Genomic DNA, 22439 nt, shown 5'->3' with positions numbered 1-22439 from the left:
GGCTTCAACCGGTATCTTGGCAGTGGGTTTCCACTGTTCATATCCAAACCAGTCGATGTATGGAGTGGATACGTCGACCGGTTTCTATCACTTATGTAATATGTGTTTAGTTTCCCAAAATTACACCTAGGCATCCATTTGAAGTTGCACGTAATTATTTTATGACCCAATAAAATGCCATAATTATATTTTAACCCCCAAAAGGATTATATTACCCCGAACCTTATTTTATTTGTTATGTGATACAAGTTAATGACCGTTGTACCCTTGAGTCTCAATTTATTGAATTGTAATAAATTACCATTTTGCCCTTTTGGACCTTGTTATTTAAATTTAATGTGAAAAGACCGTTTTACCCTCGGATGATTTTGGGTCGGGTAAGGACCCGTTTAATGATCCGGATCCATAAGGATTTGGGTCGTTACAATACCCATCCATTTATACCCAATCACTTTCCTATCCGGATCCGATTTGGGACAAGTCTCCCCTCGTAACACCTATCCACTAACTAGAGTAGTACTCCAAGCAATTTAATCTGGCTGACCAATGACCAAAGTTAGGGTATGCTTAGTTTGTAACTCTGGAAATAACGTTCTTTTAGACAACTATAAAAAATAGTTATCTAAAAACAGACCTTTTATAATTGAATTTTCAAAAAACTGAATCAAGTAAAATTTTTGTATAGTTTTTTTTTGTGCCTTTTTATACACTTTTATGTTTTTCAAGAGTTACAAACCGTGCTGCCCTTAATATCTCTCTGTCTGCATCTATATTCAAAAGCCAAATTCATGGTCTTTTTATAGTCAATTTGAACCAACATATGGTATAAAGATAGGTGGTTCTCTAAAGACTGCATTGCTAAATTTAGATGCATTCATGCATAGTGGTATGTGTACCGCAGATTGAGGCACAAAGAGAGACCATTTGTGATGAGGGATGGCATTAAGGAACGTATTATATATATATATATATATATATATATATATATAATACCATTGGCCTTTGAATCTCTCATTTGAGGAATTCTCTGTCAAGGAAGGGGAATGGCAGGTCACAATGGGGATGCAGTTCCTCATTCTGACCACCCGGATAATCTCTACTCCGATGTTGACTTAACCGGTAAGTCCCCCCCCCCCCCCCCCCCCTCCCCCCCTCTCTAAATTATGATGAATGATTACTCCAAGAAAATGCCTCATGGGTCTTAGGAAATAGATGGTTATCCTCCTCCTCCACCCAAAAAAAAAAAGAAAAAAAAAAGAAAAGAAAAGATACATGCATACATAAAAAGTGATACATGGTACCTCCACAAAAATTGTAACCGGAAATAATAAGAATACTTTGGGAAAATGAACAATATTTTTCCATTTTCATGTTAGTGTTTGGTCAACTTCAATTTTTTTCAAAGATTCCATCAAAATAATAAATATGGGTCCATAGCACCATACCATTTATTTGTAATAGTTATTCCTTTTTTGAATTATATATTGAGAACACTTACTGAAAAAATGAATCAAAACTCCTAGTTTTCTAGGATCGTCTCATTTTCTTCTTGTACTTAGCATGTGTAAAATTCACTCTCTTTGGCATATATGTACAGATAAAGCAGGAGGGGAAGAAATGAATGATACTCCGATTGAGGAAGTTAGGCTGACGGTGCCAATTACGGACGACCCATCAATTCCAGCTCTGACATTCCGAACATGGGTTCTTGGTATCGTCTCCTGCTGCGTTCTTGCTTTCCTCAACCAGTTTTTCGGGTATCGACAGAACCCGATAGGTATTACTTCAGTTTCAGCACAGATTGTGGTTCTCCCACTAGGGGTGATGATGGCTAAGACACTTCCAGCCAAGTCTATAACTGTGCCATTTACAAAATGGAAATGCTCCATGAATCCGGGGCCATTCAACATGAAAGAACATGTCTTGATCACCATCTTTGCCAACTGTGGAGCCAACGGTGTTTATGCTGTTGGTATCACTACCATTGTCATGGCTTTTTACCACATGAAAATCGATCCTTGGGCAGCCTTGTTACTATCCCAAACTACTCAGGTACTATTTTTACTCCAATTAATTCCGCATTTCTATTCAATTTAATTTGTTATATACTGTATGGTTTACTCACCCAAACAGCGGATTTCTTATTAATTACCTATGTTTTTTTATACAAGTCAGATGCTTGGGTATGGCTGGGCTGGTTTGTTTAGAAAATACCTAGTGGACTCCCCCTATATGTGGTGGCCTTCCAACTTGGTCCAAGTTTCTCTATTCAGGTGTCATGCACCTTCCTCCCTCTCTCTACACACACAAACACCTCACATGCACAACAAGGCAACAACACCTAGAGTAGTGACAATGTTTATATTTATATTTGTACATAAAATGCAGGGCATTACATGAAAAAGAGAAGAGGCCCAAGGGAGGATATACCAGGCTACAATTCTTTCTCATAGTTTGTGTAGGAAGCTTTACCTATTACCTTGTACCAGCCTACTTCTTCCCTTCCATTGCTTCCATCTCAGTTGTCTGTTTGATTTGGAAGGACTCCGTCCTTGCCCAACAGCTTGGTTCGGGCCTCCATGGCCTCGGCATAGGTTCAGTCGGCTTTGACTGGGCCACCATTTCTGGCTTCCTGGGAAGTCCGTTGGCCACACCGGGATTTGCCATCATCAACATTCTTGTTGGCTTCTTCATATTTTCCTATATTATAATCCCCGTGTGTTATTTTAACAATGTTTACGAAGCCAAGCGATTTCCATTAATTGCCTCTAAAACTTATGACTTTGAAGGCCAGAAATACAATATTTCGCGAGTCTTGAACCCAAAAACGTTTCAACTTGATATAACTGGGTATGAAAATTACAGCAAACTCTACATCAGTGCCTTCTTTGTTTTCACATATGGCTGTAGCTTTGCAACTTTGGCCGCTGCTCTCTCACATGTCGCACTTTTCGATGGAAAGTAAGTTCCTTCCTTCAACATTGTCACACACACACACACACACACACATATATATATATATTAGTCCTCAACTCCAATTCCATTCCAAGACAGCAAGCAAGTTGATGCATCTATTTTCTTGCTAGATAACAAGACTTTGAGCTAGCTAATTGTTCTGGTTGGCAATTTCTTTTTCTTTTCTTTTTTTCAGAGATATTTGTAAGTTCTGGAAAAAAACGACAGAGACATTGAAGGATGAGGGTGATATTCACACAAGAACAATGAAGAAGAACTATGCAACAGTTCCTCAATGGTGGTTTCATACTGTCTTGGTTTCAATGATCGCTCTTGCCATATTTACTTGTGAAGGTTTTGGGAAAGCCTTTCAACTCCCATGGTGGGGAATTCTACTAGCTTGTGCAATGTCTTTCATTTTCACATTACCAATTGGGATAATAACAGCCACAACAAACCAGGTACATTAATCTTCCTCCTCCTCCTCACACACAGGCGCACACAGTTCTAATCAATCTTAATATACACAGTATTATATATATATATGCTCATTTCCTGAATTTAATACGTTTACGTGACTGTATAGCAACCGGGGCTAAATGTGATCACGGAATTGGTTATCGGGTATATATATCCGGGGAGGCCACTTGCAAATGTAGCTTTCAAAGTGTATGGCTATATAAGCATGACACAAGCGCTTGCTTTTGTTGCGGATTTCAAATTAGGCCACTACATGAAGATCCCTCCCAGATCTATGTTCATTGTTCAGGTATTCAAGTAAGCATGCATGCATGCATTGTGATAGATGGTACTACTATGTGTGTGTGTGTGTGTGCTCGCCTCTCTAATTACTGTTTGTTGTGCTTTTGAATAATGTTCATCAATCAGTTAGCTGGAACAATAGTTGCTTCTACCATGTACTGGTGCACGTCATGGTGGCTTCTCACCACCGTGGAAAACATTTGCGATGCTTCAAAGCTGCCAGACGGAAGTCCATGGACATGTCCCGGGGACGAGGTGTTCTACAATGCTTCAATCATATGGGGAGTGATTGGTCCAGGACGGATGTTCACCACGCGTGGTGTCTACCCAGAGTTGAACTATTTCTTCCTACTTGGCTTGCTTGCTCCTGTCCCAGTGTGGTACTTTTCCAAGAAATTCCCCCACAAGAAATGGATCAAGCAAATCAACATGCCCGTTCTTCTTGGCTCAACCATTGCTATTCCACCGGCTAGAACTGTTAACTATATGATGTGGGGAGCTGTGGGTATCTTCTTCAACATGTACGTTTACAAAAAGCACAGGGCATGGTGGGCTAGGCACAATTACATCCTATCAGCTGGTTTGGATGCCGGCGTTGCATTCTTGGCCATATTGATATACTTCACCCTGCAATCCAGGGACATTCTTGGTCCCCAGTGGTGGGGTTTGAGTACCGAGGATCATTGTCCTCTCGCTACTTGTCCCACAGCTCCCGGAATAAAGGCTAAGGGATGTCCTGTTCTGTAAATAAAATTACTATCTTGGCGCTAAAATTGCTATCTTGGCGCGCATAGTGGAGATCAAATTTCGATCTGACTTCGGTTGATGATGCTTGCAGATCCAGATTGATGACGAAGTAATATGGAGATGCTGTAAAGTTCATTCGGTCTGGACATTAATGGTGTCAATTACACATAAGCGCCGGGGAATGCGTGTGTTGTATATTCTGTGTATTTAAACTAATGATTCTGTATATTATTACTACTACATATAATACTCATTCATGATAATTGTCTGCATCACTGTCAATGATACTGTGGTCAATGCGTATATATATTGTCCATATTGTCCAGTTGATGCATTTGATGAAATCAACCAAAAAAAAAAAGATGAAATGAAAGAAAACCAAGCTCAGATGATTTTATAACTAGTTTAGTGTGTGAACGTTATTTTTTTTTTTGATAAGTAAGTTTAGTGCGTCAACATTATGGGCGCAAATTGGAAAGGAATAGGTTATGACCAGTTAACTCAAGAGGACAGTGATCCTATCAAACATCTATCTGATCAACATTGACATTGCCAATGCAAACAAACCATCCTCACCCTCAGTCCCACGACTTCCAACTGAAAGGAACCACCTAAACAGATGAATCCCAGCCACCAAACAACGGCCATATTGTCATTTTGCCAGAGCTTTGGAGCTATGCTACGTTTTAAATCTTTCCATACCTTGTCCTTTGTGTTGACTGATGGGTCACGGCACAAACTAGCCTAAGTGCCTAACTCTTCATGCGTCCGGAATATTTGTCCCACATCGAATCCAAATGGGAAAGTGATCGAATATAAATAGGTGAGTATACAGCATAACCAAAGCTCGAGCTTTTGGGTAAATGGACAGCATATCCTATGCCACGCCAAGCGCCCAGTCCGGATGGCATCCGGGTGAGACACCCCGGGTAGGCAGGGTGGCCCGACCGCAATGAGGGTGTGGCGAGTTCGGGTGGGGAAGAATGTTACAAGAGAATATTTGTCCCACATTAGATCCGGATAAAAAAGTGATTGGGTATAAATGGAAGGGTATGCAGCATACCCAAGAGCTTGAGCTTTTGGATAAATGGGCAAGCGCCCACTCGTTACACCTAGCCACTTATCTATAACAAACCGGTATAACTTAAAATTCACTGTTGGGGATGATGTTGCCTACAACTCAAATTTTTTGAAGACTCGAACAAGAAAGCACAAATCTATAACATTCTCCATCCGAAAAGTCTGGAGATAGCCACTACAAATCATAACAAACCTACCTCTACTGCCCAATTGCGGCCACGAACATTTTTGAAAAGCTGGAATTCGTACGTAAAATTAATAGAAGAAAACTATTCACATTTTTCTTCCCGCAACAGCTGAAAAAATGAGGAGAAATACTAACGTGTGTATTCATTCCATCAAATGCTGGAAACTTCAGCTCAAGTGTTAGATATAAGAAAATTGAGTTCATTCCCTCTGAAATTTTAAACCTGACAGACAATTATAAATATTAGGTTGACAGAAGAATAAAAGTTTCCACAAACAAAAACAAAAAATATCAAGCCCCTGATTCATATGTGTCACATCTTTGCTTTGTTTTCTGGAAAATTGGTTGTTCAAAATTCCAGCACAAGCAACTGAATGAGAATAATTGGTAATTACCCCATTCAATAATGCTGAAATGCAGATAATCAATAAGAATACTTAAGTGAAGAGTTCCGGGTTCAGCCAGTCCCTGCAAATAGAAAAGTGAATCACATAAATAGTTTCCTTCAAATTTAGTAAAATGCAATCCTGGCATGCATAATGGTATCAGCGTGTTAAAATTGGTGAAAGTAAAAAATAAAAAATAAAAAAAATAAAATAAAATAAAAAATGATGAGTTACGGTCTTACTTGCTAATGTCATTGAGATGGTCATCAAAATCAATGATATTATGCCATTTCTCAGATGACATATAGTCCAATAGAACAATATTTCCAGATGGCTCCTTTATAGTCAGCCGGCTACTTCCATCTGATCCAACTAACTTCCAACTCCCATTCCTCGTATAAAGCTGAGTAATGAAAAGAAAACAAAATATAAGATTGATTTGAGAGCGTCCTTATGGGGGAACTGCCATTGATTAAGACACATCAGCTTTTCAACATAAACAAGACAAATAAATATGGGGTGCAAGATGAGTTGAAATCAATCAGATCATTTGGTATTTGCAAAACAGACAATTTTGCAATAACTACCGGTCAGGAAAACAATGCAGAAGGCAGTAATGAAACAAAATTCCTTTAATCAACCCAAGATAGTTGAATAAGGCCGAATTTAGATAATACTTGTAAACAACCAAGTTTGGATTTGTCGCCTTTGCATGCTAAAAGACATTGCGGTTGAGAACTTTGTCTTAAAAGGGTTCTGTTCTGTAGTAGAATGACAGTTTATAGAAATGAAAGAAAAATGACAATAAGAGCAGAAAAGATATATGATACTATAATGCCTCACAAATAGAGTGTAGCATACAAGCAACAACATACATGCGACGATATATGCCCTGGCAACGAGATACCAGCCAAATCTGTAGCAGGGACATGAAGGTGGCTCAAACCACATCACAAATTATTCAAAAAATATCAAAAATAATTCAGGGGGAAAAAACTATCAAACATACAGGTACAGGCAATTATCAATTCAAAATTAAAATTTATATATCCGTCAGGCCAATTAGACCCTCAAAAAAATGATGCCTAGCTGCCCACATTATTCATAGTTGTAAGTCGTAACGTATTGTGCTCAAGATCAGTTAATCTTTCTATGGGTCTATACTTTTTCCACTATTCTTACTCGACGCACCTATTCCAAGGAAAGCTTCCAGAAAAGTAATTCCCAAGTAACAAATTATTAAAATGGCCCTTGACAATAATGATAGCCCCATAAAGCAATGAATAGCATAGGCAAGTCCATAAACCATCAGGTCTTTTGATGAAACATTTCATGCAAAAGCAAATACTTAAATGCTCCAAGATAAAAGAATCATAGAGTTGGAAATGTATGACACATGAGTACTTTCCATTGTCATGTGTTGGGTACTTTAAAATATGGGACTGTTAAGGGTGATGAAGAGGGCAGTGGTAATAAAAGCATGTAAATGGATTACGGACCCCTGTGGACCCTTATCATCAAGAAAAGAATCAGAAAAGGCCCATTTTGCCCAAATGCTGGTTTTCCAATTGGATATATTGCAAACAAGCATCTGTTGCTTTTATCTATACAATAATTTCCTACCTACAAGACCACAATATGAAGTCAAGTAATTTGGTCATTAACAACTTTCCTTGACACAAAGCAAGGGCAGCAATTCTCTGCATCTGTAACCTAAGTTTGTGCTGCATCCAAAAAAAATTATCATGTAATGAAACAAGCACTCACCTACACCACCATAGCACAAACACAGACAATGCTGTGTTATGGATCAGCTTTAGGATGACCAGTTGAGCCTTTTATATTACCCGAAAAAAAAAAAAAAAAAAAAGGAGGGAGGTGGGGGGAAATATCAATAAACTGGCACAAGCAAGATATGGACTAATGTAACGGGCCTGGTGTTTGCCTTCTGACCTAAAAGTTTAAACCATTGGGTAGTGTTGTATACCCACCCATACAAGTCCATGTGGGGCAGGAACCTCTAATACTCCCCCACTTGTACTTGCAACACCCTCGGTGCAATTGGACCACCCTGCACCGAGCTAGCTCAATGTGAATTACATCACTCGTTTTTATTGACGTGAGCATTTATTTTCATACTAATGGTCTAATCGTTTTGATTGATTATTGTTCTTTATATTTCTAACAAATGTTACATCAATCTTTTTCATCAATACATTGATTTTTATTTTATCCTTTCGTGTTTTGTTACACATCAATATTTCATTTCAACCATCAAAACATTCTGCTTCTGAACTGTCCAATATTTGGTCTCCATGAAATATAATTGGTTTAATAATTTGTCATATAAAAATTATCTTTCCATCGAAAAATACTCACTGATTGATATAATGATAGTATCAAGATTTGGAATCACTTTGAAGTTCAATCTCATTTAATTATACAACTACATAATTCATAATTCTTTTATCTTTTTTATTAACATCGTTTTTAAAAAAATTAAAAATAATAATAATAATAATAATCTCGAATCTCGTATCAAGATTTGGATCCTCTATTGTACTGCAAATTAAATCAATGTGAATACGATTATTTTGAATGTCAATTTATCGTATTGTATTTAATTAAGTTGCAACATTAATTAATGGCCGATGCAAGACAATTTAATGGGACCTTGAAATAAATAGTGTTACATTCATGATTTATACTACCTCCATCCCACAATAAAGGTCCATTTATAGAAATTGGAGTTTTTAAGGGGACATGCAATTAATGCATTGTCCCCTTTTAAAATTACTAAATTGTCCTTTCCAATTTAAATATATATAGTTACAAAGTTTGAAATTTTTTAAAAAGATAAAGGATAATGATGGAAATATAAAGGAAAGATGCTTTGACTTTTCAAAGAGGACAACTAATTTGGGACATGTAAAAATGAAATAATGGACTACTAATATAGGACGGAGGGAGTAGTTGCGATAGCGGTGTAATAAATTCGGATGAATATCAATATAAATTGACCGAAATGATTCATTGAAGAGTGTAACGATAAATAATTACAAACTGACTGATACGTTACAGAGCAAACCACAATTACATCTTAGTTTAATAATCGTTTATGGTACACTATAACCCAAAATGGAGTTGTTGACATTTAAAAGAAATTGTTAGGAGTTCTTTATTATGTGTTAATGAAAATCTACTTACCAAAAAAATATATATTAATGAAAATCTAGTGGGACCGCACATTTTTGGCCTACTTGCACGTGATATTATGCATGTGATAGAATATCACGTGATAAACGTCCACGTCATGACCCGAAACTCTAAATAACTATTAAAAAAAAATTTTAATTACCGGGTAAAATTGTATGAACTATGTACATCTTGTAAATTTTTAATTACAAATTTACCCTTATTGGCATAATTATTTAAGTTTTTATATAGACAAAGTGGGTGTAATAAAATATTTAAATATATTTTTTAATAGAATGACTCAATTTAATAATAACAATAACTATAACTAAAAATAATAATTAAGTGATATTTCTTTTGTATTTTAAAATATCAAAAGTCCATAATTTAAGTCCCTAACGTGACTAAAAGTGAATATGTCATATGAATGCAAAATAATAATAATAATAAATAAATAAATAAATTGGTAGGATGAAGAAAGAAGGGAATTTTTTTTTTCTTTCTTTCTTTTTTTTTTTTTTTTTGGGTGTTTTCTAATATTACTATAAAAATACCTATTTTCTATTTTCTATTTTCTATATTTTCCTGGGAGAAAAAAAAAATAGACAAAATTTTGAAAAAAAAATTGTTTAAATATGTTGTTTCATTAGAGGGCTCTCTTGAGTGCATTATTAGATTTATGTGTGTCTTCAAATTCCATAAAATGTGGTGGAATTTGATGAGATATGTAAATTAGTTTCCTTTAAGTTTTTAAATTCCTCAATCGGCCCTCCTCTTCGGTGACACTAGATCAAAGACTGGGTCTGACTCTAATACCACTTGTAACGGAATGGACACTTGCCTTTTGACCCGAAAGCTTAAGTTGTTGGTAGTGTTATATACTCACCTTTATAAGCCCATGACCTTCCCCATCCATATCCAATGTGGGACAAGAACCTCTAACAACTAACCACAAGAAGATGACTCCACCCAATTAGATTCAATAATAGAGATTAGTGTATGTCATAGTTTGACACTACGAAGCATGAACACCCAACACGAGGGCACAGACATGTCATGACAATTTCCAAAATTTAGGCTGAGACACACTAAGGATGCAGCAACAAAGAAACGAATTCTATAAAAAGGAATGAACAAAACCTATAACAAAATTTACTTAATGATAAGTATTTATCATATTGCGGGTCTGTAATATCAGATTTTTGACTCGTGAATTACAATTATTAATAACTACTCATGATGAATAGACAAAGATACAGTAAAAACAGAACATGCGAGTGTGAGAGAGTACTTGTAAAGATGTAGACTTTGACACTTATATAAGGATACCACGCCCACTGTTTTTAAAAAACTTGCTTATATCAAATAAAATTAAGGTCAAACTCTCTAATAAGTTTTGTATAAGCTTTCTTTATAATTACAATTTTCCACAATAAAGATATCCATATACTAAATATCTAAGGTTTGCCAGTCATATATTTATTAGTACCCAAGAAATGTCGGTATTATTTTATTCTTGAATTGTGCACTCATTCCAAATGTGTTGGGCACAAATTCAAAAGTATTCAAAAAGTGAAACAACTCATTTTTGGACGTGTCTGTGCTTATCAGGTTTAACATTAGTATGAAGTATGAACTTAACATGATCAACTAAGTAGAACCAGTAGATAATTTTGCATAAAAAGGGATTCACTAAAAAGGTACAGCCAAGGCCAACTACCATAACACAATTGGAAAGAAATCTTAGTATGTGCATTTGCTGAGACACAATTACAGATGGTGTCCAGAACATACGACAGGAAATCCACATCAAAATTAGATAGAAAAAAGGAATGTCTTGAGCCAGTTTAAAAGCAATGTGAAAGGTATAAAGATAAAAGGGTGACCACAAACTAACAAAATAGAAGTACAAAAGAATTTTAGAAGTTAAGGGAACATTTTATGCAGTTCTTTCATATCCCAACAGATTGTACCTGATGAGGTCATATTAGCACGAGCTTAAAATACAAAGCAACATCTAGAAAATGGAAAAGATTTATCCAACAAAAGCATCAGGGCTAAGGTTCGAATCCTCTTTGGTAAAGAATTCCTTGAGGGGGGCTGTGTGAGTAAACAACTGGGAAAAATAAATAAAAATATTTATCCAACACTTGTAAGGGTAGGAAAAAATAAAAGTAGAACCCTCAATTAGGTTTGATAGCTGGAAGCCCTCTGAAATATTTTACTCCAGCACACTAAGCAATGGCATATAATTTACAATCCAAACATCAATACAGGATTTTTTTTGAAGCCCAATTTTATTATCTCCATACCCTCCCAATTAATTAATTATGATACTAAGGTGAAAATAGAACCACTCAACAAATTACAAACTAAAAAGTCTTCTTTATTTGAAAATTTAGTGAAAGAGAGGAAAAGCAAAAGACAGAAAAAATAATTTACAATTTTTTTTAATTCTTAAATGACTTTAAAAATTAATAATTCCTGAAAAGAATTTCAAAAATTAGAGGGCAAAAGCGAATGAGATTTAAAATTGAAGCTTTCTCGCTAACTTCTCTTCTTCTTCTGTTTTTTTCATCCTAATTTTCATGGCAACCAAACAACAAAAAGGGAACTTTTAAATTCCTTTCTCCGCAAATCCGCAAATCCGCAATCCAAACAGAAACTAAAGCAACTTTTACCACAACAACTGAATAACAACAAATCATACTGTTACATAACAACAAATCCGCTATGAAAAAGTAAAACTCACCTGCATCACAGGACTCCTTTCCTTACTCTTTGGTAAAGCTTCAAGCTTCTTGTTATCCAACTGTAATACAAATATATATAGCATTAAAAATTAATGCAAAAATTTCCTCGCAAAAATTTAAGAAAACAAAGTAAAAAAAAGTACCAAAAGCACAGCAGCTTGGGGGAAATAACGATATATGTGATCACCAATGTTCTTGGCGACATTATTGAGCTCGAAATCATCGAATCTTTCATTCGCGTGATAATAACCAACAATATTCAAACCTTGAGCACCATAGTAATCCTCTATCTGTTCATTTCAATTGAGAATTCAAACAACAAATCAGGAAACATAAAACCTAAAGATCGAGACTTGAATTATTAGAGGTGGTGGAGAGACCTGAATTAGGGCGATCTCGAGGGGAGGAAGCAGACCGATCTGAGAGTGGAAGAGTGGGACAGAGTCGGTGATCTCGAGGACGGGACTGGTGCCGCCGCCGGAGACGCGGCCGAGGAGGACGCCGTTGACGGCGGAGGTGGTGTGCTTTAGGGCATGTAGAACGAGTTTGATGTACGCGTTTTGGCTGATCTCGTATCGCATCTCACCGCCCATGACTAATCGAGTCTCTGATTGCCGGCGTCAGATAACAGTTTAGAGAGTGGGGTGTGTGTGTCTGTGTGTGTGTGAGAGAGAGAGAGATTACTATTTCTTCAGATGTCTCTGACTTTTATGTGTCCGGCTCCTCTACGTTGCTATTTTTCTCTCCGTTTATATCCTCTAGTTGATCCAACAATGAGGATTCTGCCACGTCAATTAAAAAAAACGAAACCCAAATTATAAGGTAAACGTTGTCGTTTGGTTAACAGAATGTTTAGAAAATCCCTTCACGCTCTCCTGCCATGCACAGGCCGTTAGTGAAAAAGAAAAATCTTTTCAGAAAAAAATATATTACAGCCTTCATCCAATTTTTTACATTCTCGTCCTATGTTTGTTTCTCTCTCACTACAAGACATGTTGACATGTTTATCTACTAATTTTAATTTTTCTTTCTGCTATTCTTTGATGGATAATACAATTTCTATCAGATTTTCACTGTGATTGCGTAAAAACGGAGTTTACTACTTTCCCTGGAAAAAATAAAAAATAAAAGATTGGGTAAATACATAACACTCTTGTGGTTTACTAAAATTATTGGTAAGCGCATCAAAAAATTCAGTTCATATATTTTTTACATAAAAAATAAATAAATGAAATTGAATTAGTTGACTATAATAAAAAAATTGAGTAAATATAATTATTGACAACAAATTTATATAAAATAAAAAAATTTAAATTTTAATCAACAGTTAATTTTTTTATGTAAAATGTCATATTTGTCCCTCATTCTATATTAAAAATAATTTGAACATGAAGCACAATTTATATTGGGTGTCCCGGGTCATCCTTGAATATCATTTTTACATGAAGTAATCTTCATCCAACGTCCTGTGGGTTATAATGCTCACTTCAAAAAAAATTACGTTTTTATTTTTACATTAAATAAATAAATAAATAAATGAAAACGACCAATAAGACTGCAAATGAACCGAGTTGCTCGAACAGCTCGGTCTCAGCTCGTTAAAAGCTCGGCTCGGGTTCATTCGTCTAGTAAACGAGCCGAGCTTGAACATATTTTTGGGGCACGTTTAGTAAACGAGCCAAGCTTGAGCAATGCCAAGCTCGGATCATTAGGCCCGTGAACAGGCTCGTTTAGTAAAAGATTTATTTATTTATTTTTTAAAATTTTTTTATATAATTTTTTAAGCCCATATAATATAAATTTAGTCCAAACTGTGTGTTCCTAAGCCCAACTTAATTCTTTATTAAGCCCAAATTCTTTTAACTTAAGCCCAACTCCACTAACTTATATATTCTCTATGTATTAACCATTTATTACATTTGACTTTTTGAGATTACATCCTATCTCACATCCAGCCGCAACAGATCTCGCCCAGACCTTCAGTTTCAACAAATTAATCCTTCTTCCTCTCTTTCTGGTTCGGCTCTCCAATCCCTTTCAATTCAACACATCTTCCTCTCGCTCACACTCATTAGTGACTGTATACTCGAATCTCTTTTTTTTGGTTTCTTTTCTCTTATGACGTCTCAATTTCATTTTAGTGTTAATGAGATCAGAGGAAGATGGCGTTCAGTGAAAGAAATGCAATGATGGATTCATGGATTCCATATTTGATTTCCTTATTTTTATTTTTAATATATTTTTTTTAAGGCAAACTCGAGCCGAGCCCGAGCTTGCCCAAATTCTGGCAAGCCGAGCTCGATTTTATCAGGCTCGTCCGAGCCCGATCACACTCCTGACACGGCGAGCCGAGCCCGAACATGGTAAAGCTCGGCTCGGCTCATTTGCATCCCTAACGACCAATGTTCATGCCCCAAAATAAATGGCTGACAAATTACTAAATCTCCGATTGTTGGTTTGAGAAAATTCATTCACCAATTGAGAATTGTAAATGTGATATAAATTTGGTGTGATTTCTGGATAGTTAGCTTTTGAAAGAACTGAAACTCTATTTGTTTATCCAAATGGCAAATTTGAAATACCCGATGCCCAATTGGTAATTCTAGAACAAATGTATTTTATTGATAACACCAAATATCATATAATTAATTAATATGCTTGGCTTTTGAACTTTTCGCCTCATTATTTTTCTTCTAATTGTTAATATCTTTAAAGTTATCAGATACTTTACTAATCATCAAGAAACTATAGCATTTTTTATTTTTATTTTTGACAAGCATCAAGAAACAATAGCATATCGTGGGAGAACATGTAGCTTAATTTTTGTGAAGCAAGCAAGCTTCCTGACCATCAATAAGAAAACCCCTGCACTTATGCAGTAAATTTATGTTAACAACCAATTCTTAAAACCCCTGCACTTAGGCAGTAAGATTATGTTAACAACCAATTCTTACGATATGATATGTCACAACAAAAATTACATTTTTTGTTTTTAAACAAGACCAGGGAGCTGAAGCCCCATCTACCATTCTACAAGGAAAACCATAATATCTTAAATTATAAACCTTTTCTACTACACAAATAAGGATTCACAAATGCAACACAAATAAAAGCTCCACCCAGGAGTCGTTCCTCATATTTTGACATAGACATCTCGCTAATACACTTTTAGACAACAGGCTATACATGCTGGAACAATTCTAACATTGTTGGCTAAACCACGGCAATATCCCCCTGCCAAGTCAAACTATGCCATAAAAGAAGAAATTCCTATCTTAGATCAAGCTAAGGGGTGTAGTGAATAAAGAAATCAAAAGGCTAAGTAAAAATAAAAGCTACACAATTAACACACAAGAAATGTCAAACTAGATTAAACTAGAAGAGAATGTAACAAGCTCCAGAACAAGATGCTACAGTCTACATGGCAAGCTATAGAAGAATCAGTCTCAACACCACAACCAGACACCAAATACTAATTAGAAGCAGTCTATGGAGTTCTTCTAAGACGTACAGTAAAAAAGAACAGTCTAATGTAAATCTTCTGATCTTTAAAAGCTTCTTCTTGCATTAAGAGACACCTCTAGTACTTGTGAGGAAGTACCTACGTATGCAGGAATCAGAAGGCAGGAAACTAGAGAAACCTGTGAGAAACTTCTATGGCAAAGCTAAGCGCAACTGCATGAAATGCATCTTCTTCTACCTTGCATAAGGATTGTACCGACTACTGCCACTATATCCCCCCCTTCCATAGGGCCCACCTGCTCCACCATAACTTGCGCCAGGACCAGAGTCATAACCACCGCCATAGCTTGAACCTCCATAACTCCCATAGCCTTCACCTCTGCCATATCCTCCTAATCCACTTCCGCCATAACCCCCGCTAAATCCACCACTATAGGGTCCAAAGCGACTAGAATAACCAAGGGAAGATTCACCACGGTAGCCTCCTAAGCTACTGCTTCCAAAACCTCCATAACCACTGCCAAATTCTCCATACCCACCATACCCACCAAGCCTACTGCCAAAACCTCCAGGAGTCCTATAGGGACCAGGGCCAAAACCGGTATCAAAACCTCCATAGGAGCCACCAAATCCACCAAAGCCATCACTGAAAGAACGAGCCCTAGAGTTGCTACCATGTGAATGACCAGATTGTGGGTTTGAGGATTTCTTTGGTTCTGCTTTCTTGATCTCCACCTACAACAAAGCAACTTAGTTAACTGTTTACCTAAGTTCTGCTGCATGCAGACTATCATGAGAGTCCATTCCTGCTAATTAGATCTATACCTGTAACATTCTCAACCTAACATTAGCAATAACCCCACTAAAGTAATTGCTCTAAGATAACTTTTAAAACAAATACACACACACACACATACAGAAAAAATCTTTCTACATAAATAGATCATCAGTGTTTTGTAATCCATGATAATGTATCTGTTTACATGCTGGTTTCTTGAGCACCATGTAAATAAGCTCACCTGGGTACCCGCCATATCAATCATATTTCCATTGGCTAATATTTCATCAACAGCTTCCTCACTGTCGTATACTATAAATCCAAAACCTCGAGAACGGTTGGTCTCGTGATCACGTATAATCTGGTGTTCAACAACCCTTCCATGCTTGGAAAAGAAATTCTCGAACTCGTCTGATCAATTTAAAAGCCAGAGAGAGGGAGAGAAGTGAGCAAAACAACAGTTCAAAAAAGCTAACCTATACATATATGCACATTTTAACAAGATAATTAGCAAACCTTCAGTTACTGAAGATGGAACTCCCCCCACAAATATCTTCTTTGTTTTGAAATCTTTTGATTGACCAGATCCTTTCGGAATGGTTCTTTTGATCTCAACCTATCCCATTTATTACAAAGCAAGTCACAAGATAAATCAAAACAAACATATTTGTTTATATATATAAAAATTCAAAGGAGCCATGAATCTTCACCAAGTAAAATCACTCCTCAAATCAATAACAGTAACTTGCATGGATTGCAAACTACCAAGTTTACAAAGAATCTTACCTGTTTCCCATTAATGACATGAGTATCTTCAATAACTTTGTCAACAACTGAAGGCTCAGCATATGTGATAAATCCGAAACCCCTTGGCTGTCCCGTGTACCGATCTTTCATAATAACTGAGTCCGTAATTTCCCCATACTTTCCAAAGTGCTTACTAAATGTAGCTATATTGTAATAATAAAATAAAATAGCAAATTAGCAAATAGGAAGCACCCACAACCAAACCACCAGAAATCAATAAGTCAATTTCTTTATGTAATGTCACAATATTTATCATCAAATTGGTTAACTGTAAGCAAGTTAGAAACTCACAAACACCCAAAATGAACTGAAAGACTATGAACCAACGAATCCAAAGTGCTTACTAAATGTAGATATATTGTAATAATAAAATAAAATAGCAAATTAGTAAATAGGAAGCACCCACACCCAACCACCAGATATCAATAAGTCGATTTCTTTATGTAATGTCACAATATTTATCATCAAATTGGTTAACTGTAAGCAAGTTAGAAACTCACAAACACCCAAAATGAACTGAAAGACTATGAGCCAACGAATCCCTCAAACAAGAAGATATCAATAACCAAGATATCATCATCTTATTAGACAGATACAGAGAATATATATATATAATTACCAGAAAACTACACGCGGGGGGGGGGGGTGGGGGGAAGGGGAATGAAAGCAGCAATGTAACCATACCCACCAAGGCACCAACAAATTTACATACTAGAGAACCCTAAAACCGTCATAAGCCCACCAAGTTACAATAATCAATGCATTTCTTTGTATTATGTTTTTAAAACATTTATTCTTTAGATAAAATAAATTCCAATATAGATTTTAGAATAGTGAGTAATGAGTAGTATGGGTCTCGATCGAGTCCGATACAATTCAACCGAGCCGTAGAGATTCGGCCAATATCAAGAACTATGGATTAAACTAATATAATATGCATTCCCAACCGTAGTCAATTGCTTCCTTTGGAAGACACTTGATACTTATACATGTAATTATATTTATGTGATGTCATGCTTACTTAGTATTTATGCGTACTATTTTTTTTAAGTTAAGTTATGTTATGTTATGTAGTATGTACATATAATGGTAAACATAAATGTGTGTATGGATCGTGAACGCGGTGTTTATGGATATTCCAATGACATGTGAAATTTTATATACGTTTTTTTTTTTTACTTGTGCTTTAGTTAGCGGCACTTGTCGTTCCCATCTTTACAAACCTATTTTCCATATGTTTTCAACCTTTTTTCCATAAAAATAAAAAACATCTAGCTTTCATTATTGCACTTTTTACCACTACTACTCAATTTCTCACTTTTCTTCCATATTTTTCAAAAAAATTATATTTTTATACCGCCCACAATTATTTTATGTTCCCTCCGTCCCAAAATTGTTGTCCCTCTTTGCAACTTCAACCTTTTAAGGGATAAGCATTTAATGCATTGTCCCCTACTAAAATTTCAAAACTACCCATTTAAGTGTTAGTTGGGGTAAGTTTTCAAAAAGTTGAGATATTTTGGGCTTGCTTGCTTCAATTTTCTAAAAACAGTTCAAAAAAATTCAGAAATAGAAAACTGTTTTCAGAAATCCATAGAAGAAAATTCTCTTAAAACATACTTAAAAACGGTTTTCAGAAAACTGAACGAAGCGGGACTTCTGTACAATTTTCTAATTTTCAGTTCTCCTGAAAAAAATAAAAAATAAAAAATAAAAAAAAAAAACTATTTCTTGAGTGACAAACCAAGCAAGCCCTTTACATTGAGGAATAAGAATTTTGGGACATCCCAAAAAAGGAAAGATGGACAAGAATTTTGGGATCGGGGGAGTAATTTAATTTCAAATCCAAAAAAATAATAAGTTGTATCAAACCCACAAGTCCAATTAACGAATTCAGATTCTGGGTTTGATACATCCTAGGTTAGAATTTTAATTGTAAAACAATTATGAGTGGAGTGTAGAAGCTAAGTTGGAAAATATAAAAGAAAAATAAAGTGAGAATAAGGTAAGTTATAAAATTAAATATAGAAAAAATGTTGGTGGTGCACTGGTGGTAAAAAAAAATCCAAAGACAAAATGTAGGTGGCTCTAAAATATATATTCCCTCCGTCCCGTAAAAGTTGTCCGCATTGGTAATTGTGACTCACATTGTTGTGAGTCACAATTACCAATGCGGACAACTTTTACGGGACGGAGGGAGTATTAAATATCAAAAGTTAGAGGATTCTCCACTAACATTACGTCATTACATACTCATGATATATATAAGCATGACAGCATATATATAATTATATATATAATACTAACATAAAGAAACTTCCCGTGAAAGCTTTGCCACTCATAACTCAAATATTTATTGTGATCCAAATCTATTCTCATAACTCGAATATTTATTGAATATTTAATCCAATAATCTGTTAATGATTTGAATCTAATAATCTATCAATTAAACAAACCAAATAAGGATTATGATCAATCCAATCCACCATAATATTATATACTATATATATATATATATTCTCTAATTCTACAATCTATACCATTTACGTTCTATCAAAATGTTTTTAGCATTATTTTTTCCTTCATCTTCCCTGTGTCTATTCTTTCAAAACCTTTTTTTTCTTTAACAAAGTCAAACACTTAATTTTCTTCGCTTTATTTGTTCATCTTCATTTTTCTTTCCAGGCTTTTTCTCTTACTTTTTAATCATTTTTTACCAATCTCTTTTGTCATTAAATTTCTTTAAACAAAATATTACCCCCTTAACATATCGGGTTATTATATCAGATATCCAATCAGTAAAAAATCAGATATGCGTTCAATGGTTCATTCAGAAATAATCCGTCCAATTATCAGATTGGATCAGACCATAAATAACTTATTATGATTGAATTAGTTCAACCATTATCTGGTTTGAATTCGATCCATTTACAGGTCTATTTGAGAGACATTTCGTTATTCAAAATTTTATATTAGAAACTTTATAATCTAAATCTTGAATACTTGTCTTAATTAATTGGTTATGCATTATTAACTTTCTCTTTTTCATTATTCTTTGTTAGATTCAGTTTTCAAATTACATAAAATGAGATTATAATAGATATAATTGTGAACATAACAGAATATTGAGTTGAAATTTGATATACATGTTCTTGATTATAATTTAATTGTGATTTGGCTACAAATTTTGTAAAAATTATTAGCATTCAGAAGTAATGCAATTTATACTTGTTAATTGACAGGAAACAAAAATTAAATTTGAAATTAGTTGAATTAAATATATGATGAATCCTTTGTTGACAGTTGACAGCGAAATTAGAGTTGAGAAGTTGGTGTAATGAATTGTATAGAAAAAAATTGTCCAGGTTATAGTTGGATAGATTCTATCGTTAAAATGAATCTTTGCGGATTAATAGGGATTCGGGTGAAGCCCCCAAGAGATTACACATTAATAGGGGATGTCCATTGGGTGAGAGAGTACCTAGTGGACAAGGATCCTCTAAATTAGATCTCTCTACATTATTAAAAAATTGAGATGGCATTTTTTTAAAGATCCACAACTTACAATTCACCACATCTATTGACGGTGTGTTCAAACACTGTTCCCTAAACTATGTCATTTCAAGCATTTTTAATTATATATAGAGTGGTGGCACAATACAAACCTTCTAAGAGTTCACCTTACAAAATGTAAGGTAACAGTTAAGTTAGAGGATCCTGTTCCATGCCTACAAGAATTGTGCATTAATAGAAAATACCATATTTTTGGGTCAGAGCCCTGAAAGAATTATCCATTAATAGAGGGTATGAACCGTATGGACCATGGTCCCGGGCAAGGGTTCCTAAAAGATTTATGCACGGCCCTAGTTGAGAGTCCCTAAAAGATATCAAAGAAAATTCACAATTCAAAATTAATACTTCAAATTTAAGCACTTAAATAGCTTTTAAAAACAACCCTAAAAGATTTAGGCACGGCCCTTCGTGAGAGTCCTAAAAGGTATCAAAGATAATTCACAATTCATAATAATTAAAATTTTAGAACTTAGATAGCTTTTAATACTTTCGGTGCTTGGTTTTCAGTTATATATATGTATGCATGTACGTATAAAAAAATAAAAATTAAAAAAAAAAAAAAAGAAGAAGGGAAATTAGGGTTATGAGTTCTGACCATAGGTAGTATCTTTTGCTAATCCCCCGATGAAGATCTTCCTGTGATTTGATATTGAAAAAATATAACAAAATAAGCTTTTATGAAGCATATCAGAATAAAAATTAAAAGAGAGAGAGGGTAGCGAATCTAACCCAGGACTCGCTCCATCGCCTGTGTGTGGATTATCGTTCTTCGATCTCGACCCCATTCTTAATCTCTTCTCTTCTTAATTTGGATCTCTAAGAAATTTCAACTTACAGTGTTTCCACTAGAAAAGCTAGGGTTCGAGGACGAGAGATGCAGAGAGTTAGAAAAGAAAGTTAGAAACGATGTGTTGTGGTGAGGGTACGATGAAATAATGTCGAAATATTATACTTATCACTAGCCCAAGCCCTAGACATATAATTTTGGACCCCGGGCTTACTACCTAGACTAGGAAAAAATAAAAAAGAATTAAATAATTAAAAAAAAAAAAAAAAAAAAAAAAAAAAAAAAAAGAACAAACAAACAAACAAACAGTTGTTGATGTGGGTCAGATTTAGTACGAATCTTGCTAAACGGGTTCAAAGAGTTTGAAATCGGAATCAAATCGTTGTTCAACAGTTCTTCAATTTAGAATCGGAACCAAAGCACTGGTTCGATTCGAGAATTGATTCAATATAATTCAAAAAAATATTATGGGTTAATTAGATAACAATATAAAATTTAAGAAAAAATAAAAAAAATCTAATTATAGGCTTCAACTCAATGTTTTTATTCATGATTATATGGATGAAATAGAAAGGAAAAAAAAATGTTTATACATTATAATAATGTATATTGTATTATAAATTTTGACTTATTCATGTCGTACTCGTGTTCTCTTTTTCTCAAAATTTTTACATTATCGTTGTGTTCGTATTGTGCTGTATTTGTGTTCAAAATTGTGCTGTATTTGTGTTCAAAATTCATGCTTCCTAACTCCCAAATATTATTATACATGACAAGTTATTCAAGAAAAAAAAAAAATAATGAGTCTAAGAGAATACATGATATACAATAAGATATAATGAAAAAAGAAAATTCATTTGGCCTCATGATCATACCGTGACGAAGAGGTTGGTGGGTATGCTTATGTTTGATGTTTGAGAAAATTTTAGATTTTGGTGATCAAAACTAAACGAAATTACTTTAAAGT

At 34.9% G+C, this 22439-nt stretch overlaps 3 protein-coding genes across 4 annotated transcripts; 1 reads left to right on the top strand and 2 right to left on the bottom strand.

Annotated features, from left to right (window-relative positions):
• Positions 1-1030: 1030 nt before the first annotated feature.
• LOC132308334 (oligopeptide transporter 5-like) lies at positions 1031-4464 on the top strand. The gene is made up of 7 exons (XM_059806389.1): positions 1031-1119; positions 1598-2052; positions 2176-2273; positions 2389-2961; positions 3152-3416; positions 3542-3724; positions 3844-4464. The coding sequence occupies exons 1-7, from the start codon at positions 1044-1046 to the stop codon at positions 4462-4464; spliced, it is 2271 nt and encodes a 756-aa protein (XP_059662372.1). The 5' UTR covers positions 1031-1043.
• A 1385-nt stretch (positions 4465-5849) lies between these two features.
• LOC132308333 (ER membrane protein complex subunit 8/9 homolog) lies at positions 5850-12791 on the bottom strand. 2 transcript variants are annotated; one of them, XM_059806388.1, is made up of 6 exons: positions 12446-12791; positions 12209-12355; positions 12065-12124; positions 6360-6520; positions 6127-6199; positions 5850-5954 (listed from the first exon to the last, which is right to left on the bottom strand). In XM_059806388.1, exons 1-5 carry the CDS (start codon positions 12656-12658, stop codon positions 6169-6171), a joined length of 612 nt encoding a protein of 203 aa, XP_059662371.1. In that variant the 5' UTR covers positions 12659-12791; the 3' UTR covers positions 5850-5954; positions 6127-6168. The 2 variants fall into 2 exon arrangements, with proteins under 2 accessions (XP_059662371.1, XP_059662370.1); XM_059806387.1 differs by having other exon boundaries at positions 5850-6199.
• A 2617-nt stretch (positions 12792-15408) lies between these two features.
• Positions 15409-21634, bottom strand: LOC132308332 (heterogeneous nuclear ribonucleoprotein 1-like). Its single transcript, XM_059806386.1, has 6 exons — positions 21415-21634; positions 21281-21321; positions 17092-17255; positions 16822-16921; positions 16547-16716; positions 15409-16262 (listed from the first exon to the last, which is right to left on the bottom strand). The coding sequence occupies exons 1-6, from the start codon at positions 21468-21470 to the stop codon at positions 15762-15764; spliced, it is 1032 nt and encodes a 343-aa protein (XP_059662369.1). The 5' UTR covers positions 21471-21634; the 3' UTR covers positions 15409-15761.
• Positions 21635-22439: the final 805 nt, after the last annotated feature.

This window comes from Cornus florida, unplaced genomic scaffold (assembly GCF_030987335.1).
Source record: "Cornus florida cultivar Cherokee Brave unplaced genomic scaffold, ASM3098733v1 CherokeeBrave_3.0.0_Hap2_Chr05, whole genome shotgun sequence".
NCBI lineage: Eukaryota > Viridiplantae > Streptophyta > Magnoliopsida > Cornales > Cornaceae > Cornus > Cornus florida.
The sequence above is the reverse complement of the archived record's forward strand: the minus strand, read 5'-3'. Positions and strand labels throughout refer to the sequence as shown.